This window comes from Tubulanus polymorphus, chromosome 10 (genome assembly GCF_964204645.1).
Source record: "Tubulanus polymorphus chromosome 10, tnTubPoly1.2, whole genome shotgun sequence".
In the NCBI taxonomy this organism is placed as follows: domain Eukaryota; kingdom Metazoa; phylum Nemertea; class Palaeonemertea; order Tubulaniformes; family Tubulanidae; genus Tubulanus; species Tubulanus polymorphus.
This window is the reverse complement of record NC_134034.1, coordinates 13,520,514-13,547,688: the sequence shown is the minus strand read 5'-3', so window position 1 is coordinate 13,547,688 and position 27,175 is coordinate 13,520,514. Positions and strand designations below refer to the sequence as shown.

Genomic DNA, 27,175 nt, shown 5'->3' with positions numbered 1-27,175 from the left:
ATGTGGAGCCCATATACACGTTCAGTTCTGTGGGTTTTAATTTATGGACATAGTTCCTCAGTTGTGTAGGTTTAATTAGACTCTGGATCCAGTTCTACAGTTGTGTGGGTTTAATTTGACTCTGAATCCAGTTCCACAGTTGTGTAGGTTTAATTTGACTCTGGACCCAGTTCCACAGTTGTGTGGGTTTAATTTGACTCTGGACCCAGTTCCACAGTTGTGTGGGTTTAATTTGACTCTGAATCCAGTTCCACAGTTGTGTGGGTTTAATTTGACTCTGGATCCAGTTCCACAGTTGTGTGGGTTTAATTTGACTCTGGATCCAGTTCCACAGTTGTGTAGGTTTAATTTGACTCTGGATCCAGTTCCACAGTTGTGTGGGTTTAATTTGACTCTGGATCCAGTTCCACAGTTGTGTGGGTTTAATTTGACTCTGAATCCAGTTCCACAGTTGTGTAGGTTTAATTTGACTCTGAACCCAGTCCTACAATTAAATTCATTTAGATTTACTGTAGACCACTATCTAAAATAGACTGCTTTCCTATTTAATCAACGTAGTTTACTTTTCTAATCGGCTTATACTCAATTCTATGTAAATCTCAATAATGAAACCAGGATGTTATAATTAAACCATCAATCTGGATTGAATAATTCTAAATGATATAGTTGCGGTCGATGAGTCAAATTTCAATTTAGGGTCGACTAATTGAAAATGTTTTACGTAGTTTTAAGCCTAGCTCAGGTTGCACTAAGATCTGATCATCTTAAGAGTTGCCAGCACTTCATTTCATTGTTATTTCAGTGATTGCTGATGATGGATACCACTCTGTCGTTGAACCGGGAATGTAATCACTGCTCCACTGGTCACCCAGTAATCACTGTTCCTCTGGTCAGCCAGAATTCACTGTTCCACTGGTCAGCCACTGGTCAGCCAGTAATCACTGTTCCACTGGTCAGCCACTGGTCAGCTAGTAATCACTGCTCCACTGGTCAGCCACTGGTCAGCTAGTAATCACTGTTCCACTGGTCACCCAGTAATCACTGCTCCAATGGTCAGCTAGTTATCACTGCTCCACTGGTCAGCCACTGGTCAGCCAGTAATCACTGTTCCACTGGTCAGCCACTGGTCAGCTAGTAATCACTGCTCCACTGGTCAGCCACCGGTCAGCTAGTAATCACTGTTCCACTGGTCACCCAGTAATCACTGCTCCAATGGTCAGCTAGTTATCACTGCTCCACTGGTCAGCCACTGGTCAGCCAGTAATCACTGTTCCACTGGTCAGCCACTGGTCAGTCAGTAGTTACTTCATAACGTGTGCACAGTGAGCTTTAATGTCATCACAGATATAAATATTGATTAGAAACTGAGAGTTTAAATTGCCATCGTCTCGTATGATTTAGATGCTCCCCACCGTGAGAGTGAGAGAGAGTCCAGGCTCCGCACGCGGGCAACCTCTCATAATCACAGTTATATACAATCAATCATTTTAATCAATCACAGGATGGTCATTGAGCTTTGTCATTTTACTTTCATTATTCTGATCTCTTCATAATGACCTATGAATTTGGGCTCGCAGCAAGTCAGTGGATCCAGTTCCACAGTTGTGTGGATATAATTTGACTCTGGATCCAGTTCCACAGTTGTGTGGATATAATTTGACTCTGGATCCAGTTCCACAGTTGTGTAGGTAAATTTTTACTCTGGATCCAGTTCCACAGTTGTGTGGGTTAAATTTGACTCTGGATCCAGTTCCACAGTTGTGTGGGTTTAATTTGACTCTGAACCCAGCTCCACAGTTGTGCACCAATTTGACTCTGAATCCAGTTCCACAGTTGTGTGGGTTAAATTGGTCTAGATCCAGTTCCACAGTTGTGCGGGATTTTGTTGAATCCAGTTCAACAGTTGTGTGGGTTTAATTTGACTCTGAATCCAGTTCCACAGTTGTGTGGGTTTAATTTGACTCTGAATCCAGTTCCACAGTTGTGTAGGTTTAATTTGACTCTGAATCCAGCTCCACAGTTGTGTAGGTTTAATTTGACTCTGAATCCAGTTCCACAGTCCTGAATCAGGGTCAGGGTTATTTCATCTATAGATCATGACCTAACACAGTGATTACTTATATTTGACCTGTTGACACAATGGATGCTGGAATATGTGGGAACGTTAATGAAATGTCCATCCTTGTCAGGTGTCATTAGAACCATTATCAATAGATTGACGAAATCATAAATGGACTATAACAGGACCGGACTGTGTTAATAGTTCGTAATTATTACATAGCAATGTTTACAATGTAAGTACATTAGATACAGTGGACTCGACCCCAATATTGATGTAGTAATTAAAGTTATATCGATATGGTAAATTTGGGTCTCGTCGCAGTTTCAGAATTGCCCTCAAATGGTAAAAACGGTAAACTCCGTCCGTCTCTTACTGGGGTTAAGGTAATACTACTCTGAGTTGTTGATATCCAGGGACGGATCCAGGCACATGTTGTGACCATGTCGACCAATAAAAAGGGCATATATTCTTAATTTAGGGTGGAAAGGCATATCAGCAAAATTTTTGAAATTTAACTATCATTTTAGAGCTTTCTGACTCATCTATGAGAGACATTTAGTCAAGAAACATAGGTTATATATTTAGGAAAAATATCTATTGTGTATCTCGGGTGGTTACAACGGCAAATTTTGATACAGAGAGAAAATAAAAAGGCAATTTATAATTCCGACCGTGTCGGGTGACACGGTCTAAATCCGCCCCTGATATCCATCTGGTATATTTCTATCTGTGTCTACGGTATTTTATTCTTGCGTGGCCGATCTGATGAGTAGAGTACATACTTCATTCTTACGACAACATCATCATCGTTGAATGCGTTTGACGAGAGAACTATGAATTCATTTTCCCTAAAGCGATGAAACTAAAGACACAACAACAATTCTATAGTTCCTCGACTCGAGCGATACACGCATTATCATTCCATCTACTACGAGATCAAAATGAGGATTATTCTCGATATTGTATTCAATTTACTTCATCATCTCTACGGGCAATTCGAACAACGACGTATGGAGATTTATGGAGGCTGCCATTTTTATAGAATTTTCATTTTATAGCTTTTAAGAAAACTAACTTGATAAAGTTTATTGACGCATTAGAAAATAATACGATGAAAATGGTTAGTACAATATAGATTATATGATATTTAGGATCAATAAAATAATTTTGGGTTTGAATATCATGAATTGAATTGACTGGCAACCAGTCCAGCCCGATATTTTCCAAATACAGTATATTATGATTATAGTTGTTCGTTGTACAGATACACAGATGATAGATGATTTTCATCGGTATCATATGAACACCACATTTATTAAATTAATATCTGACACTTGGTATCTCTACCTACCCGACTGTGCAGGTGTTTTTAGCAGCTGGTTTGTTGTTGTCGATTTCCCTGTCTCCTGTTCATCAGGTGGGGGGGGGGTACTCCAGACAGACTGACATTCGATATGTTCCCATAGAGTTGTGAAGGGTCCTAGTGGCGCTACAATAGTTCCTATACGATGAGTCCTGGATTTGTGAGGTTTTTCGTGAAAATGTTTTTTTTTGCTTTTGCTGAATCGGGACAGCTGTGCTCGGTTTTGCTCAGGGAACAAGACCAAACATGTCCGAATTCTTAGATTGGTTTCATGGCCAAAATAGATGGTTAGGGCCCATTATGGAACTTTGAAATTGAGGTTCAACGAGTGTTAGATTGGCTATAGAACCGAAATGAGCCTGGAGTGGTCTTAAGTCGTTGGATTGGTTACAGAACCAGGGCCCAGTCACACAGTCATGACCTGTGTCCATAAGTGATCCAAAATTTCAAGACTGGACTTGCGTTGTTGAAACTAAGCTGGTCTTAGACTGGGGTTAAATGTAAGCCATGTTTATTGCGCTGATCACTGCACGCGGTGTATTCGTTACTACCACACAACGCGGTGTATGCTGCGTTGGTTCTACTCTAAATCCCGCTCTGTCGTCGTCGGTCGTCGTCATCGCCGTCGAAGTCAAGCAAATTTACGTAAGACTCGAATGCGAGTGACACGAATGACAATAAGAAGAGAGATAGGGGTAGCAGCTAGTAGTATTACATAATCACCCGCTGCCTGAAAGCCTGACGGTCTCCTCTCGCGGTGCGGTGTAGCAGCTATTATAAACCGTTGCCATGGTATTCTCCCATCCGCCGGTTGAGAATTAGAGAGGAGATGGAGATTGAGAGAAGGGCAAGGAGAGAGAAGAGAGGACGGGGAGAAGAGGGAGAGGGGATGAGAGAGAAGAGAGGACGGGGAGAAGAGGGAGAGGGGAGGAGAGAGAAGAGAGGACGGGGAGAGGGGAGGAGAGAGAAGAGAGGACGGGGAGAAGAGGGAGAGGGGAGGAGAGAGAAGAGAGGACGGGGAGAGGGGAGGAGAGAGAAGAGAGGACGGGGAGAGGGGAGGAGAGAGAAGAGAGGACAGGGAGAAGAGGGAGAGGGGAAGATTTAGAGGTGCATTAAATGAGGATGAGAGTAAAAAGGAGGAGAGAGAAGGAAGAGAAGAATGATAGAGATAGATAGAAAGAAAAGAAAGGAGGGAGAAATGATAGAGAGATGATAGAGGAGGTGGATGAGACAATAGAGTAGAGATAGAGGAGAGAGGAGAAAGAGAAGAGAGATAAGAGGTAGAAGATGAGAAAAGGAGAAGTGAAGAAGAGCAGAAGAAGAGAGTAGAGAAGGTGGAAGGAGAGAGGACACAGGAAGAGGAGTTAAAGAGAAGTTGAGGAGAGAGAACGAGAAGATAGAGGGCTAAGATTTTAGTCAAGGTTTAAGTCAATTGTGTCACCGGTCGACGCGACCACCGTTAATCATAACTATCGCGTAGCTCTCACAAAATACGTATTATGATTCACTTTTACAAAATTGAATCGGCATCAGCGATTCAGGAATCCCCGCGGGTGAAATTTGTGGATTCACGCGCGCACGGTTACAAACGCTCGCTCGTGAATTGCGTCTACGCCGCCGATGCTGCTGCGGGCGAGAATAATTTATAGCCCGCGGAACAACGACGACCTTGAGAAAACGCGGAGTTGTCAGTAGTAATATTTGTATTGCGTGCCCGAATTTTCAAAATGCCCGACAGAGATCTCCGACGGATCTCCGGTTCGTGTTTGCCATATGTCAAAATCAGCAGTGTTTGTTTTATAACAATTTGTCAGGGGAAAAGGTCGCCGGGTGCATCGACTGTTCGTAATGTGCCTGTCGATGGTCTCGCTCATTTCAATACAGAAATCGCACGCTGAATATCCAACAGCAGGAAAACGTTTCTAAAAGTCACCACCAGTTCCCGCGTCGCCGTGAAAAAGTTTCTATGGCGTCGATGAATCAAGATCTGGTAGTTATCATCGGTATTAAACGGTAGACGGGATACGCGAAAAAAAATGAAACAATAGGTCGATTTACGGGGAAACCGCCGCTGAATACAAAAACCGCGAATAACAACCCGTTCTAATGACATTGCTAACATTATTACAGATAATTTGATAATGATATAGCGTTGTTTTTTTTTTTGCGGTATTTTATTTCGCGCTGCACGCTTCTCGTATCCAGCAAGCAAAAATCTATGACCGACACTATTTTTTTCTAGTCTAGTGTCAATTATGAAAATTGCTATCGTTTTATATCGAAACGGGCGGCACACGCGTCTATATTTGGAATGATTTAGGGGTCGGTAAAAATTGGCTGTTTTTTTTTCGCATGGAGGTCGCTAAAGCCAGACGTCGAGTCATACCGCTGTTATTTTAATTAGTCGCCAGTCAATCCTAGGTTTCTTTAGTTTGAATCCTGACTCTCAACCTTTCACTGGTCTCTCATCAGTTAATCAGTCAGTCAGCCAGCCAGCCAACCAGACAGCCAACCAGCCAGCCAGCCAGCCAGCCAATTCTCAATTTACTAATGTCGAAGAGATTTTTCTCAATGTTATGTCTGCACGGCACTGTTATTGCAGCAGCAGCAGCAGCAGCAGCAGCGGTGATGGTTATTACCACATCACTGAGACAGAAAGAGAGGGAGAAAGAGAGAGAGAGAGAGAGAGAGAGAGAGAGAGAGAGAGAGAGAGAGGGAGAAAGAGAGAGAGAGTCACGTCTGCAAAAATCATTCAATTACGTAATACACAGAGTTTGACCTTAAAAAGGTGATATAATGAATCAGCTTCTGCCACGGAGAAGCAGCGCGGCGCGTGCAGGCAGCAGGCTGCTCGCGCGTCTATTGTTGTTGTGTCTGAAAAATCTGTCTCCATATATAACCTACAATAATCACACGGAGACGATCAGACCCGGGCAAAAATAACTCCGATCTGGCCCAAATCAGCGTTTCTCGGGGAAACTCTGTCTTACGAAATCAAATCATTGGGGGGGGAGGGGAGGGGAGGGGGGACGGGCTTCTACTGTGAACATGTCAGGCCAGGGGGCATTCCATCCCTTTTTCATTAGATCTGACCATGTCTCCTCTACCCTCTCTCCTCTAACCGCCCACCCCCTGACTGAAAATCTGATGCTATGAATAATAAAATGACTGCTGAACAAGTGGCAGCAGCAGCAGCAGCAGCAGCAGCGGATCTAAACGAGGCCATAAATCAGATGGAGGATACTACTACACCGTAACATAGTAATACACGTAACAATCTGCTGTCTGGACCTGAGGTGATCAATATTTATCACTTCTACACAATCAGAATTCTTCAAATTCATGATTGTCTCAACGCGTCACCTGAGACATTTCTAATTGACAATGAGGACAAACAACAGGGTAAAAACAAAATTACGATTTAATTGAACCTTTTCTTTTTCACTGAACTTGATAATTGAATTCGATTGTAATTAGATTTCAAGTGAAGCCCTGAAATTATTAAACATTTTATCACGGAAAGCGATCGTCGACATTTCGCGCCGCTTCGACGAACGTTGAAAATTTTTCCGCTTTTTTTTTTTATTCATCCGAAAAAATAAAAATCCCGGTTTTCTAAAAATAACGATCGGGCGCGTGATTCGTCGAACACCGTTTAAACGATCGAAGATCAACGACATAAAACGATACTCGTACTTCTTACTTCATAAAAACAATCGCAATCATCGGCATTGCCTCGCGGATGTTATTTACGATCGCGTTACATTTTTCTCTCGTCTCTCGTTCGGTTTTTTTTTCATCCCTCGTCGTTTTGTTTTGTCTTCATTGAATTTTCCGGCGCGTAATTCGAAACTTACGCGTCAGGGCTGTCGGTTGATTTCGGAAAAACGTTGCGATCACATCGAGCGCGGCTCAATTTACAGGGTCCTTTCTCTACGTCTCCGTGATTCCTGAAAAAACTCCAAAATGGAAAACGCTTTTAAAGGAGCTTGAAACTCCTTTGATTCGCGCGAAATGCCTGAAACTCCTTCAAAACTCCTTCAATTTCGAGAAATAAGGAATTGAATGATTGTCTAGTTTGTAGTTGTACAGTGAACTACGCCTAAATAGGTGCAGTTAAGATCGGGATCTTTCTCTACTTCAATTTCCGATTTCAAAGTTAAACCCCCTGTTTCGCTCCCGGCAGTTGTGGTGGGTCTGTAAGGGACACTCAATCAGAAAATCAAACAAAATTTACCAACCAAATAAATAACAGGGTCAATTCCTAATTTAAGATCAAGATCAGGATCTTTTTTACTAAATTAAGAGGTTACCTAATGAGAAACTGAGTTCAGGCAGTGTATAAGATTTGATAACAAAACCACTGAATTTACAGTTTACTGAGATAAACAGTTCCGATTTAGGAGGAGTCTACAGTAATTAGGATATGAAAGTGATGCAGACACTTTTGAACTTTTCCCTTTAAAAACTCCTCATATCCAGGACTGACTGAAATATGACACAACAAGCTTTTTGAAATGAAAAGAAAAGAAAAATCGGTCGTTTTATTTTTACAATGAAAACTTCTCTGCGCCACGATTGTGACTTCGACGACGGTTAGTTGACGCTTCAGGGCTGTGTTTACATCGTCGAGAAATTTCTGTGATTTGTCGTTGAAAGTTTTGGATCGAGCGAGCGCGACCGGATGGTTTGTTTGGCCCCCGAGCGTATACTCCTATCAGCGGCGGAGTCAATTTGAGAATAAATTAATAATGTGTAGAAGAGTAAGCATCGATTCACGTTTTAAATGTTAAACCGTTTGTATATGTTATTGTTTCATCGTCTCTCAAAGAAAAATGCTTTTAGTCCATAACTTTTCTGATCCGGGGTTTTTTTTTATTGACGCCGTTAACAGGCACTTGTTCCTGAAAAAAGTATTGTTAAATGTGCTTTGTCACCAATACAAAAATGCTCTGTGAAAGAATTGGCTCAAACCATGGACTCTAAAACGAAGAGTCCATGCTCAAACCAATCCGGGACTATTACCTCAGCAAGACTATTTTTGCATATACCCTCAGCAATTGAGTAAGCTGATCAACTGACCAACAAGTTGGTCGGATCTATGCCTAGAATTGCGTGTAAAGGATGAGTTTGTGTGGCTGAAACATTCTAAGAATAATACGCCGACCTCTTGCCGACCTCCTCGCTCCCGACCTCTCACCCAACCTCGCGCCTGACCTGGCGCCCGACCTCTCACCCCACGCAAACAGATACAACAGTTCATCTTAATCAAATATTCATGAGCAACAGTTCGGACGCAGAGGAAACATACACAGATATATATCACAAGGTCTAGCTGCGTGTTTACTCTGAAATTCCAATAGAGATTTGATTATACATCTGCTGTAACCTTGGATACGACCGGTGGCTAGCCTCGGTCAGCCGGTTGCTGCCGAGGGAATACTGAATATACATATCAACAGAGTTTATTGTCTGTGAATATGCTGTAAATAATAGAATTATGTGTTAATGAATGAGGATGATATATGAAAATGAAAATAATAAATATAGCTGCAAAGTAGCGAAAACGGGTTTTCTGCCTCGCTGGTTTACTAGGTGTACTTAAGAAGTGTACAAAGATTTCATCAAAATCAGTCTCAATAGTTTGTAACCTAGTTTGAAGGAACGCCACCTATAATGGATATACATGTACTGGACCCATATGGTCTACTACGTACTGAGGCTAAGAACATAGAATTAATGAAGTAATGACGTTGGCAATGACCCTGTTTTAAAGGTTTTGACTATGTATAAGTCGAATAGTCGGGTAATTTTGTAAATAAACTAAAAAGTCAGGGATATTTGTTGAGATTGCTAGATCGCGCACAAAATCAAACTGTTTTTTTTCCCGTCTATGTCTTACGTATTTGACTGTGTTAATTGATCGGATTCTCAGCAGATCAAGTCAGGAAAAACAACGTGTAGAATAGTCGGGGGGGGGGGAAAGCAAGTGAAGTAAAAGGGGCCACTCCGTAACTTCTGTGGCCGCCATACATTGCGCCGTAAATCTGAATCAAATGAAAAGATTAATGTTTGTTTATCGTTTTATATTTTGTAGCCGCGTACGCGATGACCGTGAAGACAACGATTCGCGACCGTCTGCTGCTGTCGCCGGGTACGCCTGCTGAATTCGACTGCACCATCGCCGGTTACCAGCAGTTCAACGCCGAAATACGTTTTCCGTATAAGGGCGTGTTCGAAATCATTCTACGACAATACGGGCCCGACCGGACGTACGATAGCCCGGTGTTGCCCGGCAGCGGTATGATCGTTAGTCCGGCCAGCGATCATTACGTCATCGTTGAACAGATTGCCAACATGCAAGGTCCGTACTACGTTGACACGACCGCTGACACCGGAAAAGTGCACGTTAAAATACCCTGTAAGTATCTATTGGTTCGCGTTTGACTGTGGGAGACCCTTCAGTCTGTATAATATATGGCTGTGTTTCAGATACTGATAGTCAGTGGATCTTGATGAAACTCGGGTACAATGTTAGATAACTGCCTTGAAATGTATCAAGCTAATGTAAAACAGGGAAGATCACACCAGAATTGAGCTTAATTTTCTGAATTTATTGCCGGGGGGGAGGAGGGGCGAAAGCCTCGCTATTTCAGCAGCCATGATGTCATACACTTAACTATGAATACAGCCCCTTTAGAATTCCAGGGGCTGCAGTCGCTGAAAAGTTGGTTAAAGATAACCGGCGGATCAATACCGTGTAGTAACAATAAACTTTTAATTGTCACTACGTCAACTATCAACTGGTTAACTCTAAACAACTTTTGAGCAACTGTAGCCTCAGAATATGGAGAAAGAGTGATAATGACTATAGAATATTCTCGTCGTTTTTATTTTCTAGCTGTATCGATGGCACTCAACGGAACATACATTTGTCGTATTAAGAAATCCGATGGAACTGTTCTTTCTCAAGCTAAAATTGATCTCTTCGTAAAAGGTAAGTTGTGTTCTCACGAATATTGGAATGGATATTTTCATTGGCAGGGGACTAGATTGATAGTGCGTTGCACTGGCAGGCCAGAACAGATTTTCCAAATTATGATTAGTTACTCACTGTCATGATTCAGTAAAATTATGATTACCTGTTGTTACCTGTACGCATGACTATCTTCAACAGTGAAATTATGATTAGTTATTAATGACCATGTTTTATGATGGTTTTATCACGGTTTCGCTCGCAATGCCTCTAATGATTCGGTAAAATTGTTTTTACCCGTAGCGACCATGATATTGACAGCCTTCTCATTATCATTGACTAATCTTGACGCTTCAGAAAAATTATGATTAGTTACTAATGCCGACCTTCCATCCCTAAATCAGAAAAATTAGTATTATGTAGTTACTTATGATGACCTTTATATTCCATGGTTCAGTAAAATTATGATTAGTTACTAATGATGACCTTCTCATTCTCAATGACTTCACCAATTCAGTAAAATTATGACTAGTGACTCTTATCAATGACTCAAACGATTCATGGAAATTATTCACACAAGTTACCGATGACTTCAATTTTCTAAATAAACCTACGTCATTTTCTTCTTCAGAATCGCCGAGCATTCCGAGAATTTTATACCAAGAAGCCGGAAAAAATCAAGTCGGAGAAGCTTCGAACACGATCGTGTTACAACAGAATACACCGGGTAATCTGACATGCTCGGTGCAGGGCGGTAATCCGACTCCGAGTATTAGTGTGTACCTCGGCGCCGTCGACATCTCGCATAAATTCACGACTCATACGAGTAACGTTATCGGCCTCGGGCCAAAAACCGACTTTAAACGGGTAAGAGTTCGGCGGGGTCCGCTGCCAAAATTATCGGGTGGTGGTTGTTTTCATAACTTTGACCCCACTATTTAGGTCAAGATAAAATCATTGACACTTCTTCAATTTCTAGTTGTTGTAATCATCCCTTAAACTAAAGTAATACTGGAAAAAGAAAATGGTGGCTTTTTGAATCGCTGAAGAGTTAGGGTTTAGGATCCAGGGTTTAATATCTAGATGGCCCAGAGGCTAAGGGTTTAGGATCCAGGGTTTGATATCTAGGTAGCCCAGAGGGTTAGGGTTTAGGATTGAGGGTCTAGTAGGGTCTCGATGGCCCAGAGGGATAGGGTAAAATTTCCATTTCCTGCAGAATTGGAATAAGCGATTATCGTGATATTCAATGTTTTTGTTGGTTTTTCTTGGCAGACGTTCAAATACGAAACAGGCCGAAGTTGCAACAGATGTCAATTCAAGGTCGAGGACAGCGGAACGTTAGAATGTCGTGCAGCGTCCGGCTCGGACCCTCCGACTATCAACACAAAATATCTCAGTATTTCCAGTAAGTAATAATCAACTTAATCGACCCGTTGAACCTGTGGACCTGCCTGATTGTCTCTACATGGATACCCTCTTTAACTGAGGAGCCTGATTTTGACATGGCATTTGATCGCTTAGAAATGTCGTATATGTCTTGGGGAAATGGCTTATGATGAGTTGAGGGAATGTGAATGCCCCCCCCCCCCCAATTATCTAGAAAAACAGAAACGGAATGCCCTAATATCTAGTATACTCAACAAAGCTTAGAAATGTCCTCAATATCTAGGGAATGGCTAACTGGCTTAACTTTTCCCAAATATTTAGGGATCAGCCAACAGGGTTAAACAGCTAACAGGGTTAAACTTTTTCTAAATATCTAAGGTAGAGCAGAATGGAGATTTGATATCAGGTAATAATTGTGAGTATCGTTGATTTGCAGCTAAACCGGTTATTTCGTGTCCGGTAAACTGGGAAATTGAAAACGGAGAGAAAGACGTTCTGATCTCATGTTCGGTGATGGCGAATCCTCAAATAATCAGCACCAAATGGCAATTACAGAAAGGCAATTCGACGCTAACCGAAGGCATTGATTATCCTACTTACGACCTGTTCAGCAAAGCGGTAAGTGGAATAAATCACCAGAAAAATATATCTTTATTTCAAGGAAAATCTTACAAAGATTCAGTCAGTTTTGCTAAGACTAAAATTGATGTTGCAAAATTATGAATATTGAAATATGAAATACCAATGAATGTAGAATACAAACTAATTCAAACAAATGATGATGTGGACATAGTAATAATGATAATGATAGTGATAGTAATGTTATTGCGAATGTCTTTCCAACCAATACTCGAAGAATCTGTGGAATCTGTGGAATCTGTCTGTGTTATTTCAGGAATCTAAAATACATTTCAAAGTGAACCTGAAGATACACGAGGTTACGAAGGAACATTTCGGAAAGATAAATGTTCGAGTTGTAAACGATGTCGGAGCGACCGACATGGCTATAAACCTTCAACAGAAACCATCGTCAGGTAAAATCATTCACTCCCTCACCATGTCCTTCCCTTCCTGACTAACACTCCCTCACCATGTCCTCCCCTTCCCATGTCCTCCCCTTCCTGACTAACACTCCCTCACCATGTCCTCCCCTTCCCATGTCCTCCCCTTCCTGACTAACACTCCCTCATCATATCCTCCCCTTCCTGACTAACACTCCCTCGCCATGTCCTCCCCTTCCTGACTAACACTCCCTCACCATGTCCTCCCCTTCCTGACTAACACTCCCTCACCATGTCCTCCCCTTCCCATGTCCTCCCCTTCCTGACTAACACTCCCTCGCCATGTCCTCCCCTTCCTGACTAACACTCCCTCGCCATGTCCTTCCCATATCCCATTCAAATTCTCAATCTAGTATCTGACCTCCTTCAGTGACGCATCCCTCCCCACAAACATCAAACCCTATCTCCTCGTTAGCTCCCACTGTCCTCCACATGTCCTCTCTTATTCTCTTATTCACAAAAATATAAATTCGAACCAAAAAACATTTTGAACTCCATCCATTCAGACTTTTCTTTATCTTCCTCGTATGTAGGTAGAAGTAAAGGCCCTAACCATGGAAACAGGCTGGCCGTTGAACCGATGTTATTGTTGCTGGGTGTTCTCGCGATGATGCTCAATCGATATTGATAAACCGTAGTATGAGGACGACGAATTCAAAAATCAAATTCAATAATACGACTTTCCACATTGAAAGAAGAGTATCCACGGCGATGATTTCCGTGGTTTATCGCTAGTGATTTTTACCCATTATTTGATTTTCTAGTTTTTTGTAAGTTTATCGCGATGTGTAATGTACATGTATGGTATTTCCTGATTGGTCTAGACAGTATTTTCCGACGCATCTCCTGATTGGTGGACTGATTACGTGGGGTTTCTTCCTGTCATTCTGTAACCGGTGGTTCCTCACGCTAAACAAAGATGGCCGCCACCTCAACTATATCCTGTAATAACTGAACTTCAGTTATTGTAGTTAGTCGAAACTGATGAGGAACGCACTATAGTTCAATCGTTACGTATTTCACAATGTCGGCCATCTTGAAACAAGGTCCGAACTACATCGACTATTTCCGGGCTATAGTTCCGACTTAAGAACGTTCGGCTCTTCTTAGATCACAAATAGTCAAACTAACGATTGTTTGCGCTGAATGTTGAAATTATCGGCATTTTCGGGGATGGAACTAGCCATGCCGCGGGGATCGGGCAGGAAGTGATCTGCGATTGGTCGTAATTTCGATTGAATCGTATGATACGCACAATTTGTACAGAGATATGAAGAATGATTCGATTTACGAAAATCGCAGATCGCTAACGCTGCCCCGAACCCCCCTCTGCTCCCCGAAGTTTCTTGATTTTCTTTTTAATGCGGGAATGATTTTTTCATGTTTGAATCAATTAATTACTGTTGATAGTTTGACTGGATGGATTTACTTTGAAAAGTTTTGTTGGAATCACTTTTTTTGATGTGGTGAATAGAAACTGGCTCAACAGTTCATCCTTGACTCTAGCACCATAGTTACAAATTCTAACTTGCTCATCATATGAAATGGCGTCGGTTTTCATGTCTGGGTTCGATGGTATAGTCGCCACTTAATCGACGAAAAGGTAAACCCCAGGTTAAAAATGGAACTGGTCTAATGACCAACCCGAAGCCCTTAATTAAAATTCAACTGAGTTGACCAATCCCTGGGTTAAAGTAAATACCAGTCTCTACCGCATAAAACACAGCTCTTGAATATCGCGTGAATTGAGCAAGTTTTGTACGAGTACGTGTACGAGTTTAATTCGCTCTAATGATGAAGCTGAATTCTGGGCTTCCTTCCTTTTTTCATCGACGTTTCAAAGCCAAACATAAGTTCAGGATGTTTGTTTGTGCTGTTGGCTATGTATGTATTTATATAATATGCTTGTATTGTGTTTTCCATGTCAATAAGATAAAGGTTTAACGCAAAAAGGTTGCGGCGTTTAGAAAACCAAAGACCACGCCTTTAAAGGATGACATCATCATAGATTTTGATTTGTACGTCTTTGAAATCTGCGAAAACAAATGAACCGATAAACTTTGTATAATTGAAACGCGTTACGGGCTTCGTTACTGTGGCAAGCGATGACTCGCCAGTCTTCGCTCGGTTAACTCTACAATCAAACCACGGTAGCCATGGTGCTCTTGAACGGTAGCGCGGGATATGATGATGAGTATCGTCTCGTGTATTTCAAGGATGAACTGTACGACCTTTGCCCTGATTGGTGGAATACTATCGTTGAGTTTTAATAAGTAATCACATTTTCTGTATGATATGATGTTTGTGTATGAATCAACATGTGTGTAATGATAACCTGTTCAAACGGCCGGTTTTTCCTGAAACTTTGCGTTTGGTTTTTTAACAGAGTTTAAAACTAGTCTTAGCTTATTCTCGATCCTTCAGGCTATAGAGGTCAATTTGATGGCTGCGTAACCGCAAGCCTAGTCTGGGAGGTGGTTTCTACAGGGGCCATTTCAATGATTTGTTTGAGTTTCGATAGTTATTCATATCCACAGTTTTGGCTGTAATCAAACAACTGGCCCCCTGCGTTTTATAGCCCCATCCTCTGTATAAACTTGACTGAAAAAAAGGGATCTCGAATGCATGCGAACTCCCCTTCCGATGAATTTAAAATCCACTCTGCGCAATTGATCCGATAGAACACCCCCTCATTTTCATTCATTCACTCATTCATTCATTCATTCATTCATTCATTCATTCATTCATTCTACTGGACTGGTTTCCAGATATTTATATTCATCGTTATCATACTAAGAGACTGGTTCCCTATCTCAGACTTTCATCACTATTTATTTTCTTTCCTATATTTAAGAGAGTTGCGAGGTGTGAATTGTAAATTCGCAAAAACGAAAAATTCGCCAGATTTTATCTTCTGCTGTGCGTTGTTGTTGTGAATATTGTGAATATTGTAATTCTTGTAAAAGAAGTTCAAAAAGTTAATTCACGCTCGATTTCCCAATTCTTAGCACCGACACCTCTTATCCTGGTCCCGGTTGCACAGTTGTTGGTTAAATTTGACTCTTAAGTTTAGAAATGATCTAAATGAACGAATTTCCACTGCATAGTTCCTATTATGCGCAACTGTGAAACTGGGTTTTGAGCAAAAATAGATTTTTAAAAAATTTAACCCGAAATTCTAGGAGTGAACCGTTGTCAAGTCTATATAGTAATAAAACCGTTTATAGTTGTTTCCGGTAACGAAGCAAAAATAATGATTTTCACTCTGATAGAAATTTCAACGCGTTTCTTTCGAAATGTGGTAATAATAGTTGGGAACGTGTCACCCAGACGGCCTTACTTCGTGGCATTGCAACTAACCGCTAGGCAGCAGCAAAGACGAATTACGTTCATTAAAATTTTCGATAAAGAAAAACTTATGCAACTGATAAATGTCCGTTCGTACTGCGGAACCGGTGAATTATTCAAATATATAAACAAGTTTTTATCTATTATGTATTATACGACGATTATGTAGGTCAAATATTCATCCATCAACCAATCGGCTACATTTTCTGACTAATTTGCATACCGGTATAGATAATTTGCATGCATAATGGTTTTATTGATAGGTCAGGTTATGATTCAAATCTTTCCTTCAACCAATCTTTATTTATCACTAATTTGCATATAGCATGCATTCTAATGATCAGCCAATCAGCAACCTCTATTCATCTCTTATTTGCATACGGTTTTTGATTTGCATCTCTTGAGACCACGGCGCAATTACAGTTCCCTCTGGACGACCAATAAGCATCCTTTTTCATCACTAATTTGCATATAATCTGCATTCATAATAATAATAATCAAGAAGAAATAATATTGATTGTTTAGCCTGTTAGATCTTTCTTAGGTTTTCATTTGCATGTTCTCGAAAAAGAGCTGATTTCTCGATTCGAGTAATTATTTCTGTAGTATCTTATTTTTTCGCTGTGATTCATTTAAATCCGTCTTATTTTCACACGCGGCGCACGCGCCGGATTTGTATCGTTTTAGCTCAATACGCTTCGTACGCTTTATGCACCTTTTTCTGGGCGCTGTAGAATCTAGTAAATGGAATCTGGAAAATTAGATTTAGTTTCTATGTCGTTTTTTCACGGCAGTAAAAATGATGGAATCAATGATTATTTTCTGAAGGCGAGAAAACTTTTCTGGGCCCGAAGACGATTTCCTTGTCCACGTTTTTTGTAGGGCGTTTTTGTCATGTGAAATATCGACTTATCGTTTGTAAACTGAAGTTGCTGAATGATCAGTAAACCGGAGTCAGTTTCACATCGAAACAATCGAACCTTCGTTAGAGATAGTGGACACAGGGAGGCATCGGGGCCAGTTGCATAGTCATGGCTTAGACTTAAGACCAGTCTAAGACCAACTTAGTTCTATAGCCAGTCGAACAACTTAAGACCAGTCTCAAGATTTAAGACCACTTTTGGACTTAAGTCACAACTGTGCAACTGGCCCCTGCACCTAACAATATAAGTCACAATCACTATGAGCTTTTGATGACAGGGCTAAGTCAGAGCAGGCAGGAGCTAAAGTTGACATGGGTTTAGTCCCCGGCGAGTTAGACACTCTATGTCTCCGTTTGATTGTGGCTATAGCAGTGTGAGTTTGATTTTACCCGTGGATCATCCAGCTCCATGTTTGTGGTTGGAATGTACTCTACTTAAGAACCAGATACACTCCTCCATCAGTAAGCGCCTCCCTGGCCTACGTAACTGACCCCTGCTGCTGGCTTTAGCGCGTACAAATAATCGACCAAAGGTTTCTATTGAAACTACATGTAATACATTCAAAAGTATCTCTTGAGCGACGCATAATGAAAATTCCAAATACAAGGCAGCAACTGAAACAAACTTGTACTAGTATAGTGTTCAAAATATATGTATACATATGCGGTTTATGATTGTATAGGTGGCGCCTTTGTTGCTAAATTGTGAGCTCGGTGTACTGTGAAGACCTATCTAAGCTTTAAGTGGCTATCGTGAAGTGTTTAATACAATGTATAGTCGTATTAACTGTTTCGTAATAATAATAAATAATACAACATTCTTTGAATTAAGCAGTCGATGCTCCTTCTGGCGGTGGTTGTTACCGCGACCTTTGTTCAAGGCCAGAAAGAAATAGATCCCGATATTGAATGAAACCGATCTAGAAAAAATTTCACGTTCTTTGTACTAGTTAAAAACGAACTATAACTGTAAATATATTAGATTTAGCCGACTGTGTATAGTTTCATTAAGAATGTGCTAATATACATATATTGTGTGTATTCCTGTATTGCGGAATTAATACGAGATGTATTACTACTTCATACAGCTGTATTAATACGAGATGTATTAATCGTTCGTACAAGCAGTGTCAATATATTGAACAAGCTCTATTCATGTAGATCATACAAAGTACACATGTATTAATACACTGCACGTGCTATATCAATACACTGTTCAGGCTGTATTAATACAAGCTATTTTCATCAGATCATACAAGGTGTATTAAATTGATCATACATGTACAAGCTGTATTAATATCATCAATACGAGATGTACATTCCCGTACAACTTGTATTAATACAAGATTATAGATGTATAATTCTCATACAGTCCTCGTATTTACGGTTTTAAAATGTATTTAATACGGAAATTATATCGATACAATTCTCGTTCATTTCGACGGAGAATTACGAACGAATATTAAACCAGCAGCGGTATTAAAGTCGACTTCGTTCGACGAGGTTCTCGAAACAGTAATAAGAACATCTGTAAAAATGAAATGAAAAAAAAAAACGTGCAACAATGCAATAAGTTAGTAGTACGTATGATAGGCCGATATAGTGTACGCCATATAGGGTGTACACTATATAGGCATTACAATATATATGTATATAAATATATATATATATATATATAGATATATGAGTGTGTCAGTGTATCTTTCAACATTAATAATACTAATAATGGGGACCACAGTAAAAAATATAAGAACAATTGTTGCAAAATTTCTGTTAGGAATTTACGGTATTTTAGTATATATGTGTCTTATAGATGTAAAGTAAAACCGGCTTAACTCGTTCGCTGCCGGCTAATACGGTGCTGCCCCCGATTGCCACGATGAATATGCTCGTAGGCTGACGATGAAGTCTGTTTTTGCTCGAAATTGACCAATGAGCATTGAGAATTAAGTCGAGTTTGTTCACGTTGCCAGCCAATCAGGAACCGTGTCATTGACTCATTCCCGTGTGCCGGAGTGCAAATATCAAACAGGGAACAAGATGAAGCAGCTACGAGATAATTTGTTGTGGCAATGATGGTGGAACTGGACTTAAGAGATATCTCGTAGTCGGCAGGGATCGTATTAATTCGGTGACCATTCGGGACCAACGATATAAGTTTATAATCGATTTTTGTCAGTAGTCCGGACCGGAAACTTGTACGATTTCAGTATTCTGATTTTAAGTACACACGAGACGCGGTCTGTTAATTTCTAGCGTCATATCTTAATAAAACGAGTTTCGATCTTCAAATCATCCCTTAAAAAACAATCATCGTAATCTGCATTTATAGCCACGTACTCACGAACTTATCTCGAGCGTTCTAAATTTAGTCCATTCCAATTTATAACGGACCTAGCATTCACTCTAATGAGATGTGCGCACTGGTCCGCTTATCACACCACCGGACTAAGACATCGGGGCTGATCTGAGTCCAGGGACTCGGTACATGTGTCATTCCTGAAAAGTAAACCCTTGTACGGTAGATATTGAATATAATCAATGGTCCAATCACACTCTGCTTCTCTCAGGTACCGTACAGGTTTAAATTCATTCCATCATTCCGTGTGCGAACTTTAAGGGCGAGATGCGATTGTTAGAAAAAATCTTCCGAAGTAATCTCAAACTCAATCCCGATTGGGGATCCAGCGGTGATGTGTTCGATTGCCAGGAGTGGTATGGCGACCACATCCTCCCTCGCAGGGATTTGAACGCATTGCGAGACCAGCCACGTTACTTCCTCGTAAGGATTTGAACCAGCTGATGGCACTCCCTGCCCTCAAAGATGAGGTATCAAGTTCAAATCTCTGCTGAGGAAGGATGTGTCCACAAGATTATTTCATCCCTGCGACTACTGTTTAGGGAGGATGGCCCTCGCACAGACGCCTGGCAGGAGTCGGGATACGTTATTTATAGATGTTATATCCATTGAGTAAATGTAATCGATGTAAACAATTTGTGTAATAATTTTTTTTTCAGGTTTTGTAAATATTTTTCGATTGTTCAAGTCGACCTTCGACTAGATGAAATTTTATTTAACGTTTTTTCCCCCATTCCTCTTATTATTATGATTATTATTATCTGTCTATCTTTCTGTATTAGTAACATTCCAATGCATCTCTGGCTTGTATAAAATCCTGATTTTTTTCATGGAAAATAAAAAAAAAACTTTTTAAGATATGAAAAAGCATCGTTATATTCTGATGGATTTTTGTGGAATCGCTTAATGTCTTGTATGTTCATATATTGTGGCACTTTTTGTCATGTGTTCAAGGCTTCACCAGAGCTATTTTACACGAAAATGAACTACATATATATATTAACAACTTCTACCTGGTTTTCAAAAAGAAACATCTTCATCAAGACTGACAGGAATTAAATAAATTAGATATCTATTATATTTACAAATAATTACAATAGCATTTAGACTAGAAATCAGTTAATTGATTCTCGATGCAGTTTCTGTAAGATGTGACGTTCATAGATTTCATTCACAACTGCGGAATTGGGTCCCTGCATCATCCACAACTGCGGAATTGGGTCCCTGCATTATCCACAACTGCGGAATTGGGTCCCTGCATCATCCACAACTGCGGAATTGGGTCCCTGCATCATCCACAACTGCGGAATTGGGTCCCAAGTTTTTACAAAATATTTACATGATATATAAAATCATTACAACAATTGATTATTTGTGTTTGTCACCGTTTGAGGCGGGGCTGTCTTCTGTAGTCGCGGCAGCTAGATTTCGATGACCTAAATCAGTTGGTAAATCTCGCGGGTGATAGGGTAGTTTGTAGCTCATTGCTCTCCTGCAAAAAATAACCACGCATCACATGTATTTTAAATACAGAATTCTTTTACAAACTAAACCCCTCGCGAATAAAAGCAGCAATATCTGAGTTGGATGATACAGTAGACTCCGCTCAAGTCTGATCTTTGACTTGAGAGTGATATCTGAGTTGGATGATACAGTAGACTCCGCTCAAGTCTGATCTTTGACTTGAGAGTGATATCTGAGTTGGATGATACAGTAGACTCCGCTCAAGTCTGATCTTTGACTTGAGAGTGATATCTGAGTTGGATGATACAGTAGACTCCGCTCAAGTCTGATCTTTGACTTGAGAGTGATATCTGAGTTGGATGGTACAGTAGACTCCACTCAAGTAAGACCGTTTGACTTGAGAGTGATATCTGAGTTGGATGATACAGTAGACTCCGCTCAAGTCACCTCTTTTGACTTGAGAATGACATCTGAGTTGGATGGTACAGAAGACTCTGCTCAAGTCGGATTTCTTCGGACAAAATTTGATAGTAGAGTTGGACGGTCTAATACTAAGTTCAGAACAAAACCAAATCAAGATCGAACAAAAAGCAAATCGAACAGATCTGAATTGAGTGCAGATATTCATGACATTTATTTAAAAATCATGCATCTAAATTGGTGCGTACCCGGCTGGCATTAGTGATGTAAGTAACTAAATAATATTGAGAAATATGATTTTAATATGGGACTACTTGTGATTATAATGACACACAACTGGTATCCAAGTACCACCAGTTGTCAGCAAATTAAGTTGTAGATGAACAAGACAAAGCAACAATCAACAATGAAACTAACTACACGTATTGTAAGATCATAGACGTACCACTTTCTTTCAGCTTTAATCGACAGCGGAAGAAAAATATACAGCTTTCCGGTTATAATATATTTCTACTCTACTTAAAGGTTGAAGGTTCAAAGAACAAGGACCAGCTGCATAGTCAAGGCTTACTTATTAAGACCGGTCTGAGCTCATTTTGGTTTTATAGCCAATCTGACAACTAAAGACCAGTCTAAGCTTACTTTGGTTCCATAACCAAACTAACAACTTAAGACCAGTCCAAGCTCATTTCAGGTCTATAATCAATCTCACTACTTGAAACCAGTTTAAACTCATTTTAGTTCTACTTTTAATCATATTTGGTTGCAAGCGTTCAATAAGGCCCCGGTCTTATCTTAACTCTTGACAGCGTATCTAGGAATTCTAGGACTTTGAAAAGTATATTTATTCGAACTAACTATAGAACTAAACAGGAGAGAGGGAGAGAGGGAGAGGGAGAGGGAGAGGGGAGGGAGAGGGAGAGGCAATGGTAGAGGGAGAGGCAATGGGAGAGGGAGAGGGTGAGGGAGAGGGTGAGGGAGAGGGGAGAGGGAGAGGGGAGGGAGAGGGAGAGGCAATGGGAGAGGGAGAGGCAATGGGAGAGGGAGAGGGTGAGGGAGAGGCAATGGGAGAGGGAGAGGCAATGGGAGAGGGTGAGGGAGAGGGGAGAGGGAGAGCCAGGAGCAGGAATTCATAGTTAATTCATTAGATAACTTTTAAAGACCATTGAATATCGCGGTGGGATGAAATGAGAAGAAAGAAACGTCATGCAGAGTTTTTGTAAATACCTTTATAAGCGTATTCTAAAGCACTGGATATCGTTCTCATGTCGGTTTCCATGCTGCGAGACCAGTTCTCAACATCGCCTATTTCCTGAGAAAAACAAATAAATCAAATTGAGTACATACTTTCATCCCAATAACACAAGATATTAGACATTTCATCGGCACATTTCAATAACTGATCGTCCACATGTGTTCAGTATTTCACCTGAGATATCTTTAATTGGAAATGGACTACAAACACCAGATATTAGACATTCAACTAACAAACCTTCAAGGCTGTATTGAAGTCCTCGACAAGTCTCAACCAGAGTGTTGTCTGTTTAGCGAACTGGGCGGCATTTGCTTGCAAGATCTTCGTTTCAGTGTCTAACTTTTTCTGATTCACGTAAGCCTGCGCAACGCTGAAACAATTAACATTATACCGGCTTGTAATGTGACGTACCGGTAGCCTACCGTTGTCATCCCCGCTTATAACCGAGGTCGTTTCACAAAACATGATTAACTCGTGAATTGATTTAACATTTTCAGCGCGTCCACCCATCAGTGCGGTGTATAAACCGGTGACAGACTTTACTAGTAGCCTAACGATACATCGCACCGTGGTGTTAACGCACTTACAGCGGTATGCCCACTATTCAGTGCATTTTTAAAATTCAAAATTTTCGAATTATCTCCAGCAATTTTGGGTATCAATTAGTCAGCATTGAAAGGTTTAAGATAAACTGAAATAATGAAGAAATTCAATCTATGCAATAAGATTTTGTGAAACTGGACCGTGACCTTCATCTCAGCAGATTTATCTATCCTACGCCTGTCCTGTCCTAATCTTCTAACCTTTTCTTCTCTTGGACCCATATTTTATTTTCTATATTGACTGATATCAGGCTAGAAGCACTGGTTTAGTTCTTACCCAGCGTTCAGATGGTCAACTAGAGCGTGTGTCAGTTTAGTTACAGCAGTCGTCACTTCTTTCTTCTTTTTCTCTGAAAAATGAACACGGAAACAAACTTTAAAATTCATCGACGCCTTGAAAACAACACGACCGGCAATCAGAGGAGCCCTGATATAGGCCCGGCTGATCATCGATATAGGCCTATATCTATTTAAACGAACACCAAAATTCACAATTGTAATTATTTTGAAACGCCAATATTGATGACGTAGTGCTTAATATCGACTCACACAGAACCCCTTAAATAACGTATACTATAGATATCAATGTATATAAATAAACATTATTTATTGTAAGCGGTTTTTCGGTGGGTGTCAACAAAGTCAGGACGGATAGCAAAGATACAACTCAATACTATCGTATCGTATCGTATCGTTTTCGCAGTCATTGAAGAAGGCCTATTGGCCTATAAATTTGACTGCCTCGGTGTTTCGCTTAAGTTGCCAGGTATTGCCAGCACTTTGGTAATAGCGGAAAACATAACAACATCCGTGAATTCCGATAACATTCAGGTCCAAGTTAGTAGTGCTCGACCCGTAGTAGGAAATGCTTTTCTTGCCAGTGTTTATCGAGACGTAATTTGAAAGCATTTGTAGATGGAGCATTCACTATATCTTCCGTGAGCGAGTACCAGTTGTTCACCACTCTGTGACGGAAGGAGTATTTCCTGATACTAATCGATTAGTCTCTTGTGGTTGTTCTTTACCCTGAGAGTCTTTTCTGGCTTGTTGTTTTTGTTGATGTTGTTTCAATAGAGATGACAACATCTTCTCTTGCATATTTAAAAAACTAAGGACGAAATATTAACCAAAATATTTGCTATTTTTGACAGAAACCAGGAAGTGAAGTAAGGGTTATATCACGAATAGCGTGGTCACTCGGTGCTTAGCAAGGTTTGCTCCGAATAGCTGGATTGCACCGAATCTATACGAGTATTCTTGCACCGAATCTAGTTTTTGTTCTTAGTCGAATAAACTTGGAGAACGGTGCGGTATTTCTGAATAGCACAATCACACAGTATTTGCGATCTTTTCGATTCTATTCATAGTTTAAGGAAATAATATATCAATTTGTGATTCATATGATTTCAAAACGCTATTCTACGATTATATGAATTGAATATCAGAGGCGGATCCAGACCGTATTAGCCGTATTGCCCAATACGGTCTAGAATTTTTAAGTGCCCTTCGAAATTTCACCGGCAATATTTTTGACGGCATTATTTCAGCAACCGCTAATTCCGTGTCCGGGTCGTTTATTCTGGATTGCGCTGAATTAGTCTCTAGAAGCCCTCTAAAAGCCTTTAAATGGTACCATATTTTCAAAATTTTCAGGGGAGGGCCCCCATACCCCCTTCGAAGGACGTCGCACCTTCAGCACTCGCATTGACCTGGGTACTGGGTGTGCCCTAAGATCAGAAAGGTGCCCTTAAATTTTCTTCCAATATTGTCTACCCATCCCCCTGGATCCGCCCCTGAATATATCATTAACGGTTGACCACTAGCCTCTGGCATTACGATCGCTACGATCGAGTCGCAAAAGGATAGCATGCGATTCTAAAGAATTCGCGATTCTGGTTGAATATCACGATTGTATCGCGCGTATCATGCGATCGCAACGATCGGCGCAAAAGGATAAAAATAGCAATGAATTGGCGATTCTAACCCTCTGAACCCTAACCTTTTAAACTATGGTACTCTAAAGCTTAACTACCCCCCCCCCCCAAAAAAAAAAACCTAACCCTGTAAACTCATTTCTATTATCCACTTGCCATTAGTCTGGGGCTATGGCCTTAACGATTCAAAGCTGTATATTTGTATCAAAATTTACAATTTACCCTACTTTTGGAAGTCACATAGTATCAAATTAGGTCTCATAGGGCAAGAATTCATGAACTAGACTTGTTTGTTTGTGTCCATAGAACGAATCAGTCGATAATGAATTAGATGGTTATCTGATATTTTGCTAGAAATAATTGAATCAATCAATCGATAATTCAATTAATGTTAAAAAGCTTTCCCAAAATGATGTTTGAGGTATTCGTTTAAAAGTATCGACGGATTCCAGAATACAGTATAACATTCCATCTCAGCGGGGCGTTATACTTCATTTAGAAAGTAGGTCAGCCTCTTCAGTAGTCTACCAACTGCGTTCACCATTTGAGGAAATTTACGTTCATTTTATATAATTAAGTTGGTTGATGTTCTTTGTATTTTATTACGTAGTATAACCGTCGGTAAAGGATTAACAAACTTCGTTGCAACCAAGGGTCTGTAAACGATCAGCATCATCGCAGTATAGGAGCAGTGGGGATTCAAATTGTTTGCTATTATTTTTCTATCAAGTTTATTCTATATGCCGGGTGTATAAAGGTGACGTCGCGTCAGTGTTTTATCATGCGGTAACTTCGACAATTCGAACTGTTCAGAGATATTTCTATAGATCAATATTCAATGGTACCCGTGTGCCTGGTCTATATGCTGGATGTATTACAGAGGTGACGTCACGATCGCCCGGTGGGTGTAACAGCGGAACGGTGGACAAACTTCAATGTAAACCCTTTCAACAGACAACAGCGCGACTGCCTATTGGTCAGTATTGAAATACGCCACCGGTCGACGGTGAGTAGAATCACTAGGCCAGTCATTCATCTCTTGATCTTCACACTGTGCTGACAGGATTTCGAATATGGCGTTCATCCCGGCGATCATCCTCGCGATGACGCTGCGCTCTACAAGCTGGTTCCTCCCTTGTGAGGAACGACGTCTTTATGTTTTATGTGTTACTGTTCTGTGTTTATTAATCCGTTATATTTTCCAGCGTCTAATTCCTTCTTTTTTTTCAGGGCCGATTTCTCTATCGATTTTCAACGTTCTATGGAACAAAACACATGTCCGAAAGCGTCGGCCCCTTCGCCGGTCATGTGCAGAGGATGTCAGAAAAAGAGTCTGTCAGGAAATGCTGCCCTCTACACGCCCTCATACGGAACACGAAAACCAGGAAGACAACTGCTTCACGTTCATTATCTAACTGCAGAGTGTGCTTGGCGACGTTAATGACGGGCAAATCTGTAGGATGTTCGCGGTGAAAATGGAGTGGTTAAACTGGACTGTCACGCCACTAGTATTCATTGGTCCTTGTGACCACTCGGATGAGGGATGATTCTACTGTCTCGCCCTTTGATTTCTAGTTTGAGTGCTAGTTTTCATTGTGTCCTTGTGACAACCTCGGGCAGAGATGAAGTCTCTTGTCGGCTTGTGAGTGCTAGTTTCATTGAGTCCTTGTGACTACCTCGGGCAGGGATGAAGTCTCTTGTCACGCCTTTGAGTGCTAGTTGAGATCCTGAATCTCAATTCGGGCAATCTGGTTGTACTGCGCTATTTTTGTCTTGAACAAACTTACAGGTGTGTCAGTTACTAACATCACCCAGTACACCCTGTGGTTAGATGGTGAACGTGAGGCGTTGACATTCAGGTTTTCGCGTTTTGTGTGAGGGTGTGTTGAGGGCAGTAAATTCCTGGCTGACTCTTTTTCTGGTATCCTCTGCACATGACTTGTGCCGGGAGCCGACACTTTCGGACATTAGTTTTGTTCCGTACCAGGTTTTCATCTCTGTTCCTTTTTTCATTTCAGGACTC

General features: G+C 40.7%; 2 protein-coding genes across 4 annotated transcripts in view; one reads left to right on the top strand and one right to left on the bottom strand.

Annotated features, from left to right (window-relative positions):
* LOC141911683 (uncharacterized) overlaps positions 1-20,304 on the top strand; it is a 29,904-nt gene extending 9,600 nt beyond the window's left edge. The window contains exons 2-8 of the mRNA XM_074802685.1: positions 9,523-9,846; positions 10,327-10,422; positions 11,033-11,268; positions 11,674-11,806; positions 12,224-12,405; positions 12,683-12,821; positions 13,382-20,304. Of these exons, the coding sequence (XP_074658786.1) occupies positions 9,523-9,846; positions 10,327-10,422; positions 11,033-11,268; positions 11,674-11,806; positions 12,224-12,405; positions 12,683-12,821; positions 13,382-13,476 (1,205 nt within the window). The 3' untranslated portion in view covers positions 13,477-20,304. The remainder of the gene's footprint in view (positions 1-9,522; positions 9,847-10,326; positions 10,423-11,032; positions 11,269-11,673; positions 11,807-12,223; positions 12,406-12,682; positions 12,822-13,381) is intronic.
* A 258-nt stretch (positions 20,305-20,562) lies between these two features.
* Positions 20,563-27,175, bottom strand: part of LOC141911667 (biogenesis of lysosome-related organelles complex 1 subunit 1-like) — an 83,573-nt gene continuing 76,960 nt past the window's right edge. The window contains exons 1-5 of one of the 3 annotated variants that reach the window (XM_074802663.1): positions 24,244-24,378; positions 23,496-23,568; positions 22,854-22,986; positions 22,589-22,673; positions 20,563-20,969 (exon numbers count right to left, since the gene is read on the bottom strand). In XM_074802663.1, coding sequence (XP_074658764.1) covers positions 20,959-20,969; positions 22,589-22,673; positions 22,854-22,986; positions 23,496-23,568; positions 24,244-24,316 — 375 coding nt within the window. In that variant the 5' untranslated portion in view covers positions 24,317-24,378 and the 3' untranslated portion in view covers positions 20,563-20,958. Of the gene's footprint in view, positions 20,970-22,565; positions 22,674-22,853; positions 22,987-23,495; positions 23,569-24,243; positions 24,379-27,175 lie in introns of those variants that run through there. The other 2 variants (XM_074802662.1, XM_074802661.1) reach the window with 2 other exon arrangements.